This window comes from Haematobia irritans, chromosome 4 (assembly GCF_050003625.1).
Source record: "Haematobia irritans isolate KBUSLIRL chromosome 4, ASM5000362v1, whole genome shotgun sequence".
Lineage (NCBI taxonomy): Eukaryota > Metazoa > Arthropoda > Insecta > Diptera > Muscidae > Haematobia > Haematobia irritans.
In genome coordinates, this window is record NC_134400.1 from 104,331,772 (window position 1) to 104,346,983 (window position 15,212).

At 40.4% G+C, this 15,212-nt stretch overlaps 1 protein-coding gene across 2 annotated transcripts in view; it reads left to right on the forward strand.

The window, feature by feature from the left end:
• The window catches only part of iPLA2-VIA (calcium-independent phospholipase A2 VIA), a 50,565-nt gene that overhangs the window by 27,295 nt on the left and 8,058 nt on the right, over window positions 1-15,212 (forward strand). For both annotated transcript variants that reach the window (XM_075308031.1, XM_075308032.1), the window contains 3 exons: window positions 771-1,390; window positions 14,796-14,987; window positions 15,058-15,155. In XM_075308031.1, the coding sequence (XP_075164146.1) occupies window positions 771-1,390; window positions 14,796-14,987; window positions 15,058-15,155 (910 nt within the window). The remainder of the gene's footprint in view (window positions 1-770; window positions 1,391-14,795; window positions 14,988-15,057; window positions 15,156-15,212) is intronic.

The following is a 15,212-nucleotide window of genomic DNA, read 5'->3' on the forward strand; positions in this document are numbered from 1 at the left end:
TTTGTTCAGCGATGAGGCTCATTTCTGGTTGAATGGCTACGTAAATAAGCAAAATTGCCGCATTTGGAGTGAAGAGCAACCAGAAGCCGTTCAAGAACTGCCCATGCATCTCGAAAAATGCACTGTTTGGTGTGGTTTGTACGCTGGTGGAATCATTGGACCGTATTTTTTCAAAGATGCTGTTGGACGCAACGTTACGGTGAATGGCGATCGCTATCGTTCGATGCTAACAAACTTTTTGTTGCCAAAAATGGAAGAACTGAACTTGGTTGACATGTGGTTTCAACAAGATGGCGCTACATGCCACACAGCTCGCGATTCTATGGCCATTTTGAGGGAAAACTTCGGAGAACAATTCATCTCAAGAAATGGACCGGTAAGTTGGCCACCAAGATCATGCGATTTGACGCCTTTAGACTATTTTTTGTGGGGCTACGTCAAGTCTAAAGTCTACAGAAATAAGCCAGCAACTATTCCAGCTTTGGAAGACAACATTTCCGAAGAAATTCGGGCTATTCCGGCCGAAATGCTCGAAAAAGTTGCCCAAAATTGGACTTTCCGAATGGACCACCTAAGACGCAGCCGCGGTCAACATTTAAATGAAATTATCTTCAAAAAGTAAATGTCATGGACCAATCTAACGTTTCAAATAAAGAACCGATGAGATTTTGCAAATTTTATGCGTTTTTTTTTTTAAAAAAGTTATCAAGCTCTTAACAAATCACCCTTTATATTCTCAAAAACTTAATTAATTTCTTAAACCATTTTAGATCCTTATAGAAAAAAGTACCGTGAATTTGAATCACATTAACTCTGACGGTTATACACCACTTCATTTGGCGTGTTTGTCTGACAAGCCCGAATGCGTAAAAGCTCTACTTATTGCTGGTGCAGACGTAAACATCGAAGCAAAAAATATTAGTAAATTATATAAAACATCAACTCCTACCTCTGTAGCAGAATTTTTGAAACAAAACGCCAACAAACTGTACACTCAGGATATGAAATTCGGGGGTAGTCCATTACATTGGTGTTCCTCGAGAGAAACCCTGAACGCATTAATAATGCAAGGCTGCAACGTTAATGCAACGAACTTCGATGGACGCACGGCTCTTCATGTTATGGTGGCCCGAAATCGTTTTGAATGTGTGGTCACTCTTCTTGCTCACGATGCTGAAATTGATATTGTAGATAAAGATGGTAATACACCGTTACATATAGCTATAGAACAAAAATTGGTGAATATTGTTCAGTGCTTGGTGGTATTTGGATGCGATATAAATATGAAGAATAAAAACGGCGTAACACCTCGTCACATGGTCGGAAGTGAGGCTGGGGGCAGCAAGCAGGATGAAATACTATATATTTTGCATTCTGTAGGAGCTAAACGGTGAGTGGTTATTTTATTTTTATACCCTGCGCCACACTGTGGAACAGGGTATTATAAGTTAGTGCATATGTTTGTAACACCCAGAACGAGACGAGGTAGACATATTGTGTCTTTGGCAATAATGCTCAGGGTGGTTCCCTGAGTCGATATAACCATGTCCGCCTGTCCGTCCGTCCGTCTGTCTGTGAACAAATTTTTGTGATCAAAGTCTAGGTCGCAATATAAGTCCAATCGCCTTCAAATTTGGCACGTGTTCCTTTGGGTCAGAATAGAACCCTATTGATTTTGGAAGAAATCGGTTCAGATTTAGATATAGCTCCATATATCATTCGCCCGATATGCACTTATATGGCCCCAGATGCCAGAGTTTTGGCCCAATTTGGTTGAAATTTTGCACTAGGAGTACAATTATTAGTATAGTCATGTGTGTCAAATTTGATTGAAATCGGTTCAGATTTAGATATAGCTCCCATATATATATTTCGCCCGATATGCACTTATATAGACCCAGAAGCCAGAGTTTTATCCCGATTAGCTTGAAATTTTGCACAAGGAGTACAATTAGTAGTACAGTCATGTGTGCCAAATTTTATTGAAATCGATTCAGATTTAGATATAGCTTCCATATATATCTTTCGCCCGATATGGACTTATATGGCCCCAGAAGCCAGAGTTTTGGCCCAATTTGGTTGAAATTTTGCACTAGGAGTACAATTAGTAGTATAGTCATGTGTGCTAAATTTGATTGAAATCGGTTCAGATTTAGATATAGCTCCTATATATATGTTTCGCCCGGTATGGACTATTGTGGTCCTAGAAGCCAGAGTTTTGGTTCAATTTGGTTCAAATTTTGCACACGAAGTACAATTCATAGTATAGTCATGTGTGCCAAATTTGATTGAAATCGGTTCAGATTTAGATATAGCTCCTATATATATGTTTCGCCCGATATGGACTATTGTGGTCCTAGAACCCAGAGTTTTGGTTCAATTTGCTTCAAATTTTGCACACGTAGTACAATTCATAGTATAGTCATGTGTGCCAAATTTGATTGAAATCGGTTCAGATTTAGATATAGCTCCCATATATATCTTTCGCCCGATATGGACTAATATGGTACTAGAAGCCAGAGTTTTGGCCCAATTTGGTTCAAATTTTGCACTAGGAGTACAATTAGCATTATAGTCAAGTGTGCCAAATTTGATTGAAATCGGTTCAGATTTAGATATAGCTCCCATATATAGCTTTCGCCCGATTTAGACTCATATGACCACAGAGGCCAATTTTTTACTCCGATTTAGTTGAAATTTTGCACAGAGAGTATAATTAGCATTGTAGCTATGCGTGCCAAATTTGGTTGGAATCGGTTCAGATTTAGATATAGCTCCTATATATATGTTTTTCTGATTTCGACAAAATGGTCAAAATACCAATATCTTCCTTGTAAAATCGCCTCTGCTTAGTCGAAAAGTTGTAAAACTGACTGTAATTTGCCTTAACTTCAAATACATATATATATATATATATATATATCGAGCGATAAATCATAAATAAACTTTTGTGAAGTTTCCTTAAAATTGCTTCAGATTTAAATCTTTCCAATATTTTTTTTAATAACATTGCGTTTCACCCTAGTGCATTAGCCGACTTAAATTTTGAGTCTATAGAATTTGTAGAAGTCTATTAAATTCTATCCCGATCGAGTGATTTTTTTGGGGCAAACCTTTATATATAGCCCCCAACACATTTGACGGATGTGATATGGTATCGACAATTTAGATCTAAATACAAAGTGGTGCAGGGTATAATATAGTCGGCCCCGTCCGACTTTAGACTTTCCTTACTTGTTTTGATATAAATAGATGATAACACAAATTTATTCAGCATAAAGAAAAAAGACGATTAATTTTTCTGAATAGACTCGTATTTGAGTTTGGAAGAAATTAATCTCAAAGTTATTTGTGGTGATATTGAAAAATAAAAAGTAGCAACTGTAGTTTAGCTATACAACTCAAAAAAATTTTGTTTTTTGGGTCGATAGAGAATTAAATTTTATGTCGAAATAGCAGTAACCCGATTGCGGTCGTAACCGGATAATCGGTTATTCGAGCCTAAAGTATAAGTAAATAATCTTTAATAAAGCCGGTTCTACTGAATCGATACTTTTAAATATACATCACTAAAAAGGTAAAGGCATTACCTTTCAAATGAGGCATGATCCTAGTTTTTCCGGCTATTGATCTAGTTTCTACTTAAAAAATGTGTATTTGTGAACCGATTTTGTTACAAAACTGGCTATAAATCGAAAAGTGTTCGATGTAAAGGTATTAAGTAACCCGTTGTAACAACACTACCACCTATCCGTTAATGTTAAATTTAGGGATTTATGCGCTTTTGAATTTAATTGTATCCGTGAAAAGTGGACATTTGCATAGTAACCTATTTTACTAATTTTGGCTTAGAAGTTGTTTTTTTCGGGTAGAATAAAACAGAAGCGGTTTTAAACCGGTTATGGGAACCTGGTTGTAAATCGATTGTTTGGAAAATTACAATAACAAAACAAAATAATATTTCCTTTTAAACCGGATATAGGTATAAATCGGGTAATATCTGCGGTTCTAAAACAATTTCGATATAAAAAGCATCGCGGGCGAATTTTTACCGGATATTTATTTAAATCGGTTAATATTGTTACGTTTTTATATTTAGGCGTTTTTAATTACCCGATAATTAAAACACAGTTCTTCTAAATAACGACAATCTACAATTTATTTACTATGACTTCACACTTTACAATTCGTTCACACTGAAGTTATTCGTTTGACGCTTTAATTAAGACTGACCCGTTAGCAGCATGCGAGCGCTTTTATATATGACGGTGTGGCAATACGAGAACATTCTGGTAGCACTACAATATTCTGGCAACGCCAGAACATTCTTAGACAATGCTAGAAGGATCTACGACCATTAAGTTGTTTACCTGGTGGCTGCCAAACACATACACACTCACATAGATATATGCTCGCACTACTACAACAACAACAATAATGACAATAGACAATGAGATGAAATGAAATGAGAATGCAGAATAACAAAGCAAAGGGGTTGCTATTCTATGAGAGAGTAAGAACTAACATTTCGGTAAGCAAACAAAAGAACATAAAAGAAATTCAGGAAAATACTAGAAAATGAATAGATGATTCCAACAAGTGATAGCGAAATTTTATCGTTACAATTTGAAATTTTAAATTAACGGAAACTAATTTAAATAAACTTATATCTATAATTATCAAATTCGTAACACTGCCTCCCGCTTAAGCCTGTTCGTCCCGAACAGGCACAGAACCTGTTCCGTAAGGAGCCAATCGTTCCAGATGTACAACTTTCATCTTTGATCTAGGGCTGTCGTCCTTCTGAATCCGGTATACAACATCATTGATCTTCTTGATGACTTTGTATGGGCCTTCCCACTGTGTTTGCAGTTTAGGACACAATCCTTTCTTTCGTTGCGGGTTAAATAGCAGAACCAATTCTTCTTCTTGGAAGCCCTCAGTATTTACAGCACGATCGTATCTCGCCTTCATTCTGTTGCTGACCATTTTTATTTTGTTGCGCACTGATTCGTGAACTTCACCGAAAGTGTTTGGGATGTCGTCTCTGTTTTCTTCCATGGCGAGCTCATTAGGTTTAGCGCCGAATATCAGATCTCCAGGCAACTTCAACTCAGTTCCGAATAGAACATTGGCCGGTGTTCGAGAGGTGGAATCATGAATGGCAGATCTATACGACAGCAAAAACTTTGGTATATGCTCGTCCCAGTCCCTCTGGCCGTTGTCCACTACTTTTCGAAGATGTTCCTCCAGAGTGCGATTAAACCTTTCTACCATGCCATCGGATTGTGGATGTAATGGTGTAGTCCTCGTTTTCTTGATACCAAGGGATTCACACATCTCTTTGAATATGGCCGATTCAAAATTTCTTCCCTGGTCTGAGTGAATCTCGGACGGCACACCGTAGCGACATATCCAGTTTTTGTTGACAACATCCACAATCGTTTTTGCCTCTTGGTTTGGAATTGCATACACCTCCGGCCATTTGCTGAAGTAATCCATGACCACAAGGACATAACGGTTTCCAGAATCACTTACTGGGAAAGGGCCTGCCACGTCCATTGCTATTCTTTCAAACGGGGCTCCTGGTCTATATTCTTGCATAGGACCTCGACTTTTCCTTGTTGGACCTTTCGCCTTCATGCACTTCTCGCAATTGGCTACCCATTCAGCAATTGATTTCTGGCATCCAACCCAGTAGAATCGTTGCTTCACTTTCTCGGCGGTTTTGGTTATTCCCAGATGACCTCCACTGGGACCATTATGGAACTCCGCCAAAACGTCTCTTATTTTGGAATCTGGAACGATGATCAAATTTCGGCTGCTCTTGCCATCTTCGCTTTCCCATTTACGTTGCAGGGATCCATTGACTAGAACTAAACTATCCCATTGAGCCCAGTATGATTTCATAAGTGGACTTTCGGCTGCGATGTCTTTCTTACTGGGCTTCTTGTTCTCTTCCTTTGCCGAGATAATTTTGTTCAAAATGGGATCTTTACGCTGTTCTGTTGGCCAGTCCACTCCAGATTCGATGTGTAACAGCCGAATATCAACAATCTCCTCCTTATGTTCAGCTTTCGAGCAGTGCTTGCATTCTATACTGCAAGGTCGACGTGACAAAGCGTCAGCGTTACCGTGTTTTCCACCTTTTCTATGCTCGATACTGAAATTATAGCTTTGGAGCCTCTCGATCCAACGTGCCAGTTGAGCTTCCGGATTCTTGAATTGGAGCAACCATCGTAGAGCTGAGTGATCAGTCCTGAGCAAGAAGTGTTGTCCATACAAATATTCATGATAATGTTTTACACCCTCTATGACGGCTAGCAGCTCTCGTCGCGTTACACAGTAGTTCTTTTCGGGCTTGGACAACGTTCGGCTGAAATATCCGATGACCTTCTCCTTGCCGTCTATCTGCTGGGATAGCACACCTCCAATACCATGCGCGCTAGCATCTGTATCCAAAACAAATTTTTCGCCCGGAATAGGATACGCTAGAACAGGAGCTGAACATAAAAGTTCTTTTAAATGTTGGAATGAATCCTCCTGTTCGTCGCTCCACTGGAACTTCTGACCTTTTTGCGTCAATTTATGGAGACTAGCGGCGATGCTGGCGAAGTTTGGGACGAATCGTCGGTAATATGTACATAACCCAAGGAAACTTCTTAATTCGTGGAGATTTCGGGGTCGTGGCCAATCTCTGACAGCTTGGATTTTGTCTTCATCGGTGGATATGCCCCCTGCAGTCACATGATGACCCAGGTATTTAACTTCCCGCTGAAAAAGGGAGCATTTCTTTGCGTTAAGGCGTAGACCAGCGGCTGACAATTGCTGGATAACGTCTTTCAAGTTCTTAAGGTGCTCGTCAAATGTTTTGCCCATCACTATGATGTCATCCAAGTATATCAAGCACGATTTCCAGTGCAACCCCTTCAGTACCCGCTCCATCAATCTTTCGAAGGTAGCCGGAGCGTTGCAGAGCCCGAACGGCATTACATTGAATTGCCAGAGACCGCCATTAACGCCAAAAGCCGTCTTTTCCTTGTCTTTCTCGGCGATCTCTACTTGCCAATATCCACTCTGCAAATCGAGCGTAGAAAACCATGTTGTTCCGGCTAGTGTGTCCAACGTGTCATCAATGCGTGGAAGCGGATAACTGTCCTTTTTGGTGACATCATTCAGTTTTCTGTAGTCCACGCAGAATCGGGTACTTCCATCTTTCTTTTTGACCAGCACAACTGGGGAACACCAAGGACTTGATGATGGCTCGATCACTCCACTCTCCGCCATTTCCTTTATGAGCTTTTGAACTTCGTCTCTTTTTGCCAGGGGAACACTTCGTGGTGCCTGTTTTATGGGCCTTTCTTCTGCGGTTTTAATTTCATGTTTCACTACAGATGTTCTTCCTTGATTTCCCTTTTCAGAAGCAAAAGCAGAGGCGTTTTTCCGCAACAATTGCTTGGCTTTATTTCTCTCTGACGGCGATAGATGACGTGTCCAAGCCTCAAAATACCCTTCTAGATGTTTTCTCACTGCTCCATGTGTCTTTGATGAGTTGCCTTCCAAATTGATTATTGCCTCGGCTGGTGTACATTTTCCAATATCAGAAAATTTTGCAATTTGCTCATGATTGTCAGACATGCTCAAGACACGAACTGGTATTAGTCTCTCTTCGTTCGTTGTTACCAGGGCATTTGCTATCAAGATGTTGTTGCTTTTGTTTTCTGCTGGTTCAACAACCCACAATTGGCCGACTTCACAATCTCCATTCATAGAAACCCATATAATTGCTTCGGCATTCGGTGGTATAGACTCTGACTGGCTCGTTGTCAAACGTCTGACAGGTGTATTCTCGTCGTATCCCACGTTTACCGTTATTTCGGCATCGCACCATGTCATTACACGACGCTTCATATCCAGATTGAGGCCAAAAGCAATCATGAAATCCGCTCCAATTATAACTTCGTCTACTATATCGGCCACAATGAAATCATAAGTAACGGATTTGTTAGCAATAGTTAATTTTACGGCGACCTTTCCATATACGGTTGCGGGTTCCCCTGTAGCCGTGCGTAGCTTGACTCCAATCAGTGGTGTAACTTTTCCTTTTACTAAATCAGATCTAATGATAGACTTTGATGCACCAGTATCCAACGTCAAAGTACGCTTGTCGCCATTAATAACACCCGCAATAGTTAAATTGTTATTTTTCTGTTGAACTATTGCTATGGAGATGGTGGGGCCATCGTCTGTGGGAGCCAGCTCTTGCCCCGCTGAACTAGCTCGATTTAGTTTAAAGGTGACTCACTTGACTGTGGGGTCACCTTCTTATGGCTATTGTTTAATGGAGATGGTGATGTGGACCTTGACCGTTTGCGTCGTGCTTTGCATTCTCGAGCTAGATGTCCCGGCTTATCACAGTTATAGCATTTGATCCGGGATTTATTTGCCTCTTGCTTCATTTCTTGCATTGCCTGCTTCATGGCCTCTTTCATCGACTCAATAACGGACTTTGATTCATCACACTCTGTCTCTACTTTACGTACCTTGTGAATTTGAGGGCGCGCTAGCAATCTCGCAGTCTCCTGTGCAAGTGCGAATGTTACTGTTTCAGCGAATGTAGCCTTTTGTGACGCATATGTTGCACATTTTATATCTGGGTCTCGAATTCCATTGACGAAGGTTTCAATCTTGATGCGGTCCACAAGAGGATGACACTCACCTGGGTATGTCAAAAGCACTAGCCGCTCAACTTCTGTTGCGAAATCTTGTAGGGTTTCATTCGATTTCTGGATTCTTCCTCTCAATTCCATTCTGAAGATGTCCTGCTTGTGCTCTCCACCATACTTGCGTTGAAGTGCCGCTATTACTTCATTATAGTTATTTCTAGAAGCAGCGGGAATGCTTTGTATCACATCAGCAGCATTGCCCTTTAATGCCAATAGAAGTTCAATTGCTTTATCATCGTCATTCCACAAATTTCTACAAGCAACCATTTCGAATTGGAATTTGAAGACATCAAATGACGTTGAGCCATCGAAAACAGGAGTTTTGATTTTTGAGCCCTCGATGACGCGCACTGGACCACCTTTAATTTCCAGCTCTGACATTTTTTTCTCAAGGTGTAGAAATTTTTCATCGTGAACCACAAATTTCTTATCCAATTCCACAATTTGATTTTCTATATGGTCCACACGTTTCTCCATGCCTTCAGAAATTTGTTGTAATTTTTCGTTGACCATTCTAGAATTTTCGTCGAATTTTTCTTCCAATTTTCTAGAATTTTCTTCCATTTTTCTAGAATTTGCTTCCATTTGTAGGGCATTTTCTTTCAGCAATTTTCTAGAATTTTCTTCCATTTTTCTAGAATTTTCTTCCATTTTTCTAGAATTTTCTTCCATTTTTCTAGAATTTTCTTCCATTTTTCTAGAATTCTCATCCATGATTTTTCTAGAGTTTTCTTCCATCATTTTGCTTAAAACATTGAGCATTGAGGTGTAATCCACAACACTTGAAGCCACAGATGGATTTTCTACACTGCTGGTATTGACGAGTATTGATTCGTCAATGTCCTCCTTATAATCAAACTCATGCGTCGCAATGTCCATATTACGCCGTTCAAACTCTTCCAGTAGACGCTTTTGAAGCTGGGCCTTATTGCCTGTTGTCGGCAGGTCCAGTTTGCTCAATTCCCTTTTTAAGTCTTCCACACGAAGCTCATTAAACTTCATTGTAGATTTTTTTTTTCGTTATCCCACTTCTGACACCAATTGTTACGTTTTTATATTTAGGCGTTTTTAATTACCCGATAATTAAAACACAGTTCTTCTAAATAACGACAATCTACAATTTATTTACTATGACTTCACACTTTACAATTCGTTCACACTGAAGTTATTCGTTTGACGCTTTAATTAAGACTGACCCGTTAGCAGCATGCGAGCGCTTTTATATATGACGGTGTGGCAATACGAGAACATTCTGGTAGCACTACAATATTCTGGCAACGCCAGAACATTCTTAGACAATGCTAGAAGGATCTACGACCATTAAGTTGTTTACCTGGTGGCTGCCAAACACATACACACTCACATAGATATATGCTCGCACTACTACAACAACAACAATAATGACAATAGACAATGAGATGAAATGAAATGAGAATGCAGAATAACAAAGCAAAGGGGTTGCTATTCTATGAGAGAGTAAGAACTAACATTTCGGTAAGCAAACAAAAGAACATAAAAGAAATTCAGGAAAATACTAGAAAATGAATAGATGATTCCAACAAGTGATAGCGAAATTTTATCGTTACAATTTGAAATTTTAAATTAACGGAAACTAATTTAAATAAACTTATATCTATAATTATCAAATTCGTAACAATATATTCGGTTCTAAGAAGAATGTATATGTAAGAAACGCCTCAGACGAAAAGTGTTTCTTTTTAAACCTGTGTAGTGATACAAATCACTGGGTAGTGATTAGAAGTGTGCGCTTGACACGAAATTCTCGTGACACGCGTGGATCTCGTGAGACGTGAGCAACTCTCGTGAATGTGCGTGAATGGGACTAAAATAAATATGTCATGCTTCGGACTTAACTTATAATGTGGCCAATATATGGGATATCTTCGACACGACTACTGTCGCCCGAATAAACTTATAGTCTTCAAGGCGCATAAGCAGAGTACAGAGTGCTGTTGAACGACCAAATCGCACAGCTGGCTGGTAACCGTTATTTTACTACCTTTGATTTTGTTATGACTGGTAGTAGAGCAAGTGAACGCTTGTCAGTTATTGGCGCACCTCGATAACTTGATAATTCCCGGTAAGATCATCAACGAAGGTTTGGAACGATTTTTGGATATTCTCAAGAACTGTGGACTCACCTTACAATGAGAACCAATAATGGTTCTGTTTACAGTGTGTATACGAAGATTAAGTCAATGGCGACTTTGGACAGAATTGGCCGAACTCTCAAGTGACATTATACCCAACGGGTTCTTTTCACCGGATTGACCCGATGGGTCCTACTTATCGGCCAGCGGCTGCCACATGGTTAGGTTAGGTTATAGAGGATGACACCAATCCGTAGAAATGGAATTGGTTTTCACTTAGACCACATGGGCCGATTATGATTCGTCATACTTGTTTCCGCTTCATCATCTATCTTCCTCCGTCAGGATTGATCCCATCATATTCGCGTTTCCAAACGAGTTTTCTAGGTCTTCCATCCAGAAGTGTTGATGCAAATATGTTCTGCAGATTACAGTCCCATACATCGGTAGTATCCTCGAAGAAAAAGGAGCCCAGTATCTGGTTTCTTCAAAATGATAATGGTGGCCAGTGGCACTGAAAATGGTAGCAGTCTTCCGTTGCCTCCAGGTATCATCAGTCATTAAGCCAATCCTTACCATATGTTCGATCCATACCAACATCCTTTCCTTTCAATATATTTGACACATACATGTTATTCGTTCCGCATGCGCCTTCTTTAGCCAGCACATCCGCCTCCTCATTATCCATTATTCCATAATGGCCAGGTTCCCAGCAGAAAGTAATATTATGCTGTTCAGTGAGAGCTCTAAGCTCTCTACGAAAGTGGCTGAATTCCTTCGACGTTCGGATTACCCTTTATTGCTGCCTGACTGTCGATGAAGAAGCTTATCGATTCTGAAAATCGGGTCATCAACAGGAGTTCTGCAGCTTTTGTAATGTCATTTACCTCCGTCTGAAAAATCCCTGCCAACATTTTTTGAATTTGGGGGCGCTTCTGAGAATCCCACTACGTCGAAAACAGTCGTATACGATATCCAAAACTCCTCGGAAACGCGCCGTCACTATTGAGACTAATCCACAACTCTTCGCAGTAAATACTACTGCTAGTGCCTTTAACCATTTTCGATCCATCCGTATAAATGTTCAGATCTATAATATGTATGCGCCTTTTTTCCCAATCCTCTACACTTGATATAATCGTTTTCGACTTGCCCTTATAAATATGTATATGATGAGTCGCCATATATTATGTCGTCATATCCTGCCTAATTGAAGCAAGGATTTCTGTGTATCTGCAATCTGCGTTTCCGAGCGAGTCTAAGCTCTTCAGTCTCATGAGTATCACCTCAGCATGGAATCTGCCCACATCAGTACCTTCAGAGCTTCTGTGACTGATGCAATGAGACTGGTGTAACGGCTGCCAGTGTACGTGTTGTTTCGTCTGTCTTTTTGTGGTGGAGGAGGTGCATCCGGGGAGTTTTTGCTTTTAGTCCGAGTAGGGATAGAAGAAAACTGTTCATTCTGCCAAAAACAGATTTGGTTTCGGTGAGGTGTAACAGGTGCCTGGAGTGAATGCACTTCCGGAATTGCTCCGGTTTAACATCGCTGTAGGTGTATAGTGATACCGACTACAAGGCAGGATTTCATAACCTTTGAATTCCGGACGTTTATCAGCCAAAAAAAAAACAACTAGGACAGTACTGATCTGCGGGAGCGCAGTTTAAGGAACATACCTGCCTTCATCAGGGACTCTAGTTGGTTGTTCTTAGATTTATTTTAAAGAAACGGACATGTGGAAGTTCTGGGACTATGCCAAAGGCCGCATCGGAAGGAAGAAGATGAAAATATCACATCGAGGAATCACAATGGACCTATATTGGTCTAAGATATAAATTCAATACAAAATTGACGTCATCCTCTACAACCTAACGGAGACAGCTTAAGACAATACACAGGCTGTGGCTTCAGTGAGCTCCCGTCCCCTCCAATGTTCATGTTGCCCAGAGCGTTTTCCGGGGCATCACCGTAACAGTCGCTGGTCGAAACTATAGAAGGCGCTGGACCCCGACGGTATTTCTATGCTAATGCTGAAGCATCTGGGAATGCTGGGAGCTGATTACTTGACAAAACTCCTCAATTTGTTGTTGGAATCACTCATTGTACCCGATGTCTGGAAAATGGGTTGGGTGATACCACTACTGAAGCCAGACAAAGTCTCGCGCAAGGATGAATCTTATAGGGCGATTTCCCTACTTTCACCAGTAACCAAGACACTTGAGGCACTACCCCTCCCCACTCATTGTACCCGATGTTTGGAAAATGGGTTGGGTGATACCACTACTGAAGCCAGACAAAGTCTCGCGCAAGGATGAATCTCATGGGCCGATTTCCCTTATCTCGCCAGTAACCAAGACACTTGAGACACTACTCCTCCCCAGCCTTGTGGTGATTTTTCCAGCTGCCAACCATCAATATGGATTCCGTAAACTACATAGCACCAGACTGTTCGAGGATATCAACAATACGTCCCTACCGGCAGGAATCAAACCTTGGGTTCTAAATTATCTGTGTGGGCGCCTGTCCTATGTGGAATTTAGAGCTAAAAAGTCGATAGAGTGAAGCAGGGAGTTCCCCAATGTCGGGTGATATCTCTGGCACTTTTCAACCTCTACCTATCCGGCTCCATTATATATGACATCTGCTATCGATTTCACACGTCTACCTTGCCAATCTCACCAGTAATTTTACTGCTAGATATATGCCACCTAGTGCGTAGACACAATTACATGTTACCAGAACAGTATCTCCTGGGTTGTTCGCAGTAATCATCCATAAACATCCACTACCTACGAATGTAAGTGTTGATTTACATTAGCTAGAGCGCAAGTCCCTTCACCGCCCATAGCACCGGAGGAATGAGACCCACCAGTTTTGGCCCAACTACGATAAGGCTGCAGCAGCCTCATTTCCTATCTATCAATGATTGGAACCACCGTGGTGCAATGGTTAGCATGCCCGCCTTGCATACACAAGGTCGTGGGTTCGATTCCTGATTCGACCGAACACCAAAAAGTTTTTCAGCGGTGGATTATCCCACCTCAGTAATGCTGGTGACATTTCTGAGGGTTTTCAAAGCTTCTCTAAGTGATTTCAGTGCAATGTGGAACGCCGTTCGGCCTCGGCTATAAAAAGGAGGTCCCTTGTCATTAAGCTTAACATGGAATCGGGCAGCACTCAGTGATAAGAGAGAAGTTCACCAATGTGGTATCACAATGGACTGAATAGTCTAAGTGAGCCTGATACATCGGGCTGCCACCTAACCTAACCTATCAATGATTGATAGCAGCGTAGCTGACGCGTGTCCTATCTGCAACCAAGCGCCACATAACACTCGTCCGCCCAGCCAAACCTACTCGTCTCACTACCAGATCACACGCATCCCTTCATAGTCGCAGAGTTCCTCGATGTAGATACAAGCTGATGTACCAACGGCACAACACGAAATGGATGATAACGCAACACACTGTTACAACAACAATGATCCAGAAAGCGGTTGTACAGAATGATATTAAAAGTCTGTCTTCACAATGAATAAGATTTAAAACTCTTTGTTTATATTATCTCTTATCTTTATTGTTGTAGTACTTTAACGTCTATCAATTCATCGGTGCCTCTTAGATTGGTCTAACGAATCCCATCAGTTGATATACTTAATGAAATTCGCTATTATTGGAATAAAAAAATAACAAATTAATCATTCTAATAGTGGAGGAAATTTTTAAACCATTTCTTCAGACCAGTACTTGCACTTTATATTGAATATCATCCATGATGATTATAGAGTTTCGCAATGATAGAAAGAAAATCTTTGTCAACAACGAAGTGATGTGAATATATATTTTGTATTTAATCATTTATTGTTGCTGCTACATCTCTTTTGATGTTGCACGATTTTATTATCACTATAGAATTAAACCATCAGCCATTATATTATATATATTAATAATTATTTTTCAGTTGCAATGATGCTAAAGGCAAATGCCCAGCTGGATGCAGCCCTACCGGCACTTATAACGGAATACCTCCAGAGGCCCCTGAATCTGTAGAAAAAAGGGAACATATTGAAACAATGCTGGCTTCCACCAGCAGGCAGGGTGCTATGTCAATGTTTACGTCTGTAGCAAATGATTTCATGAATGATATGAAAGAGTAATTTTTCAATAGTTTTAGGGAGTTTGAAAAGAATTTTACTTAATAGAAATAAATTTCGCCCAATTAGGCCTCCAGTAGTGGTTAATACTGAAAAGGTTGAAAAAGGACAAAGCATCATGGACGCTCTTCTGGGGATGTTTAAAGTAAATGCCGATTCTAAGAAGGGTACGTGAAATATTTTAGAATATCTTGTAGTACTCAAGACCTATAGTAACCCATGTA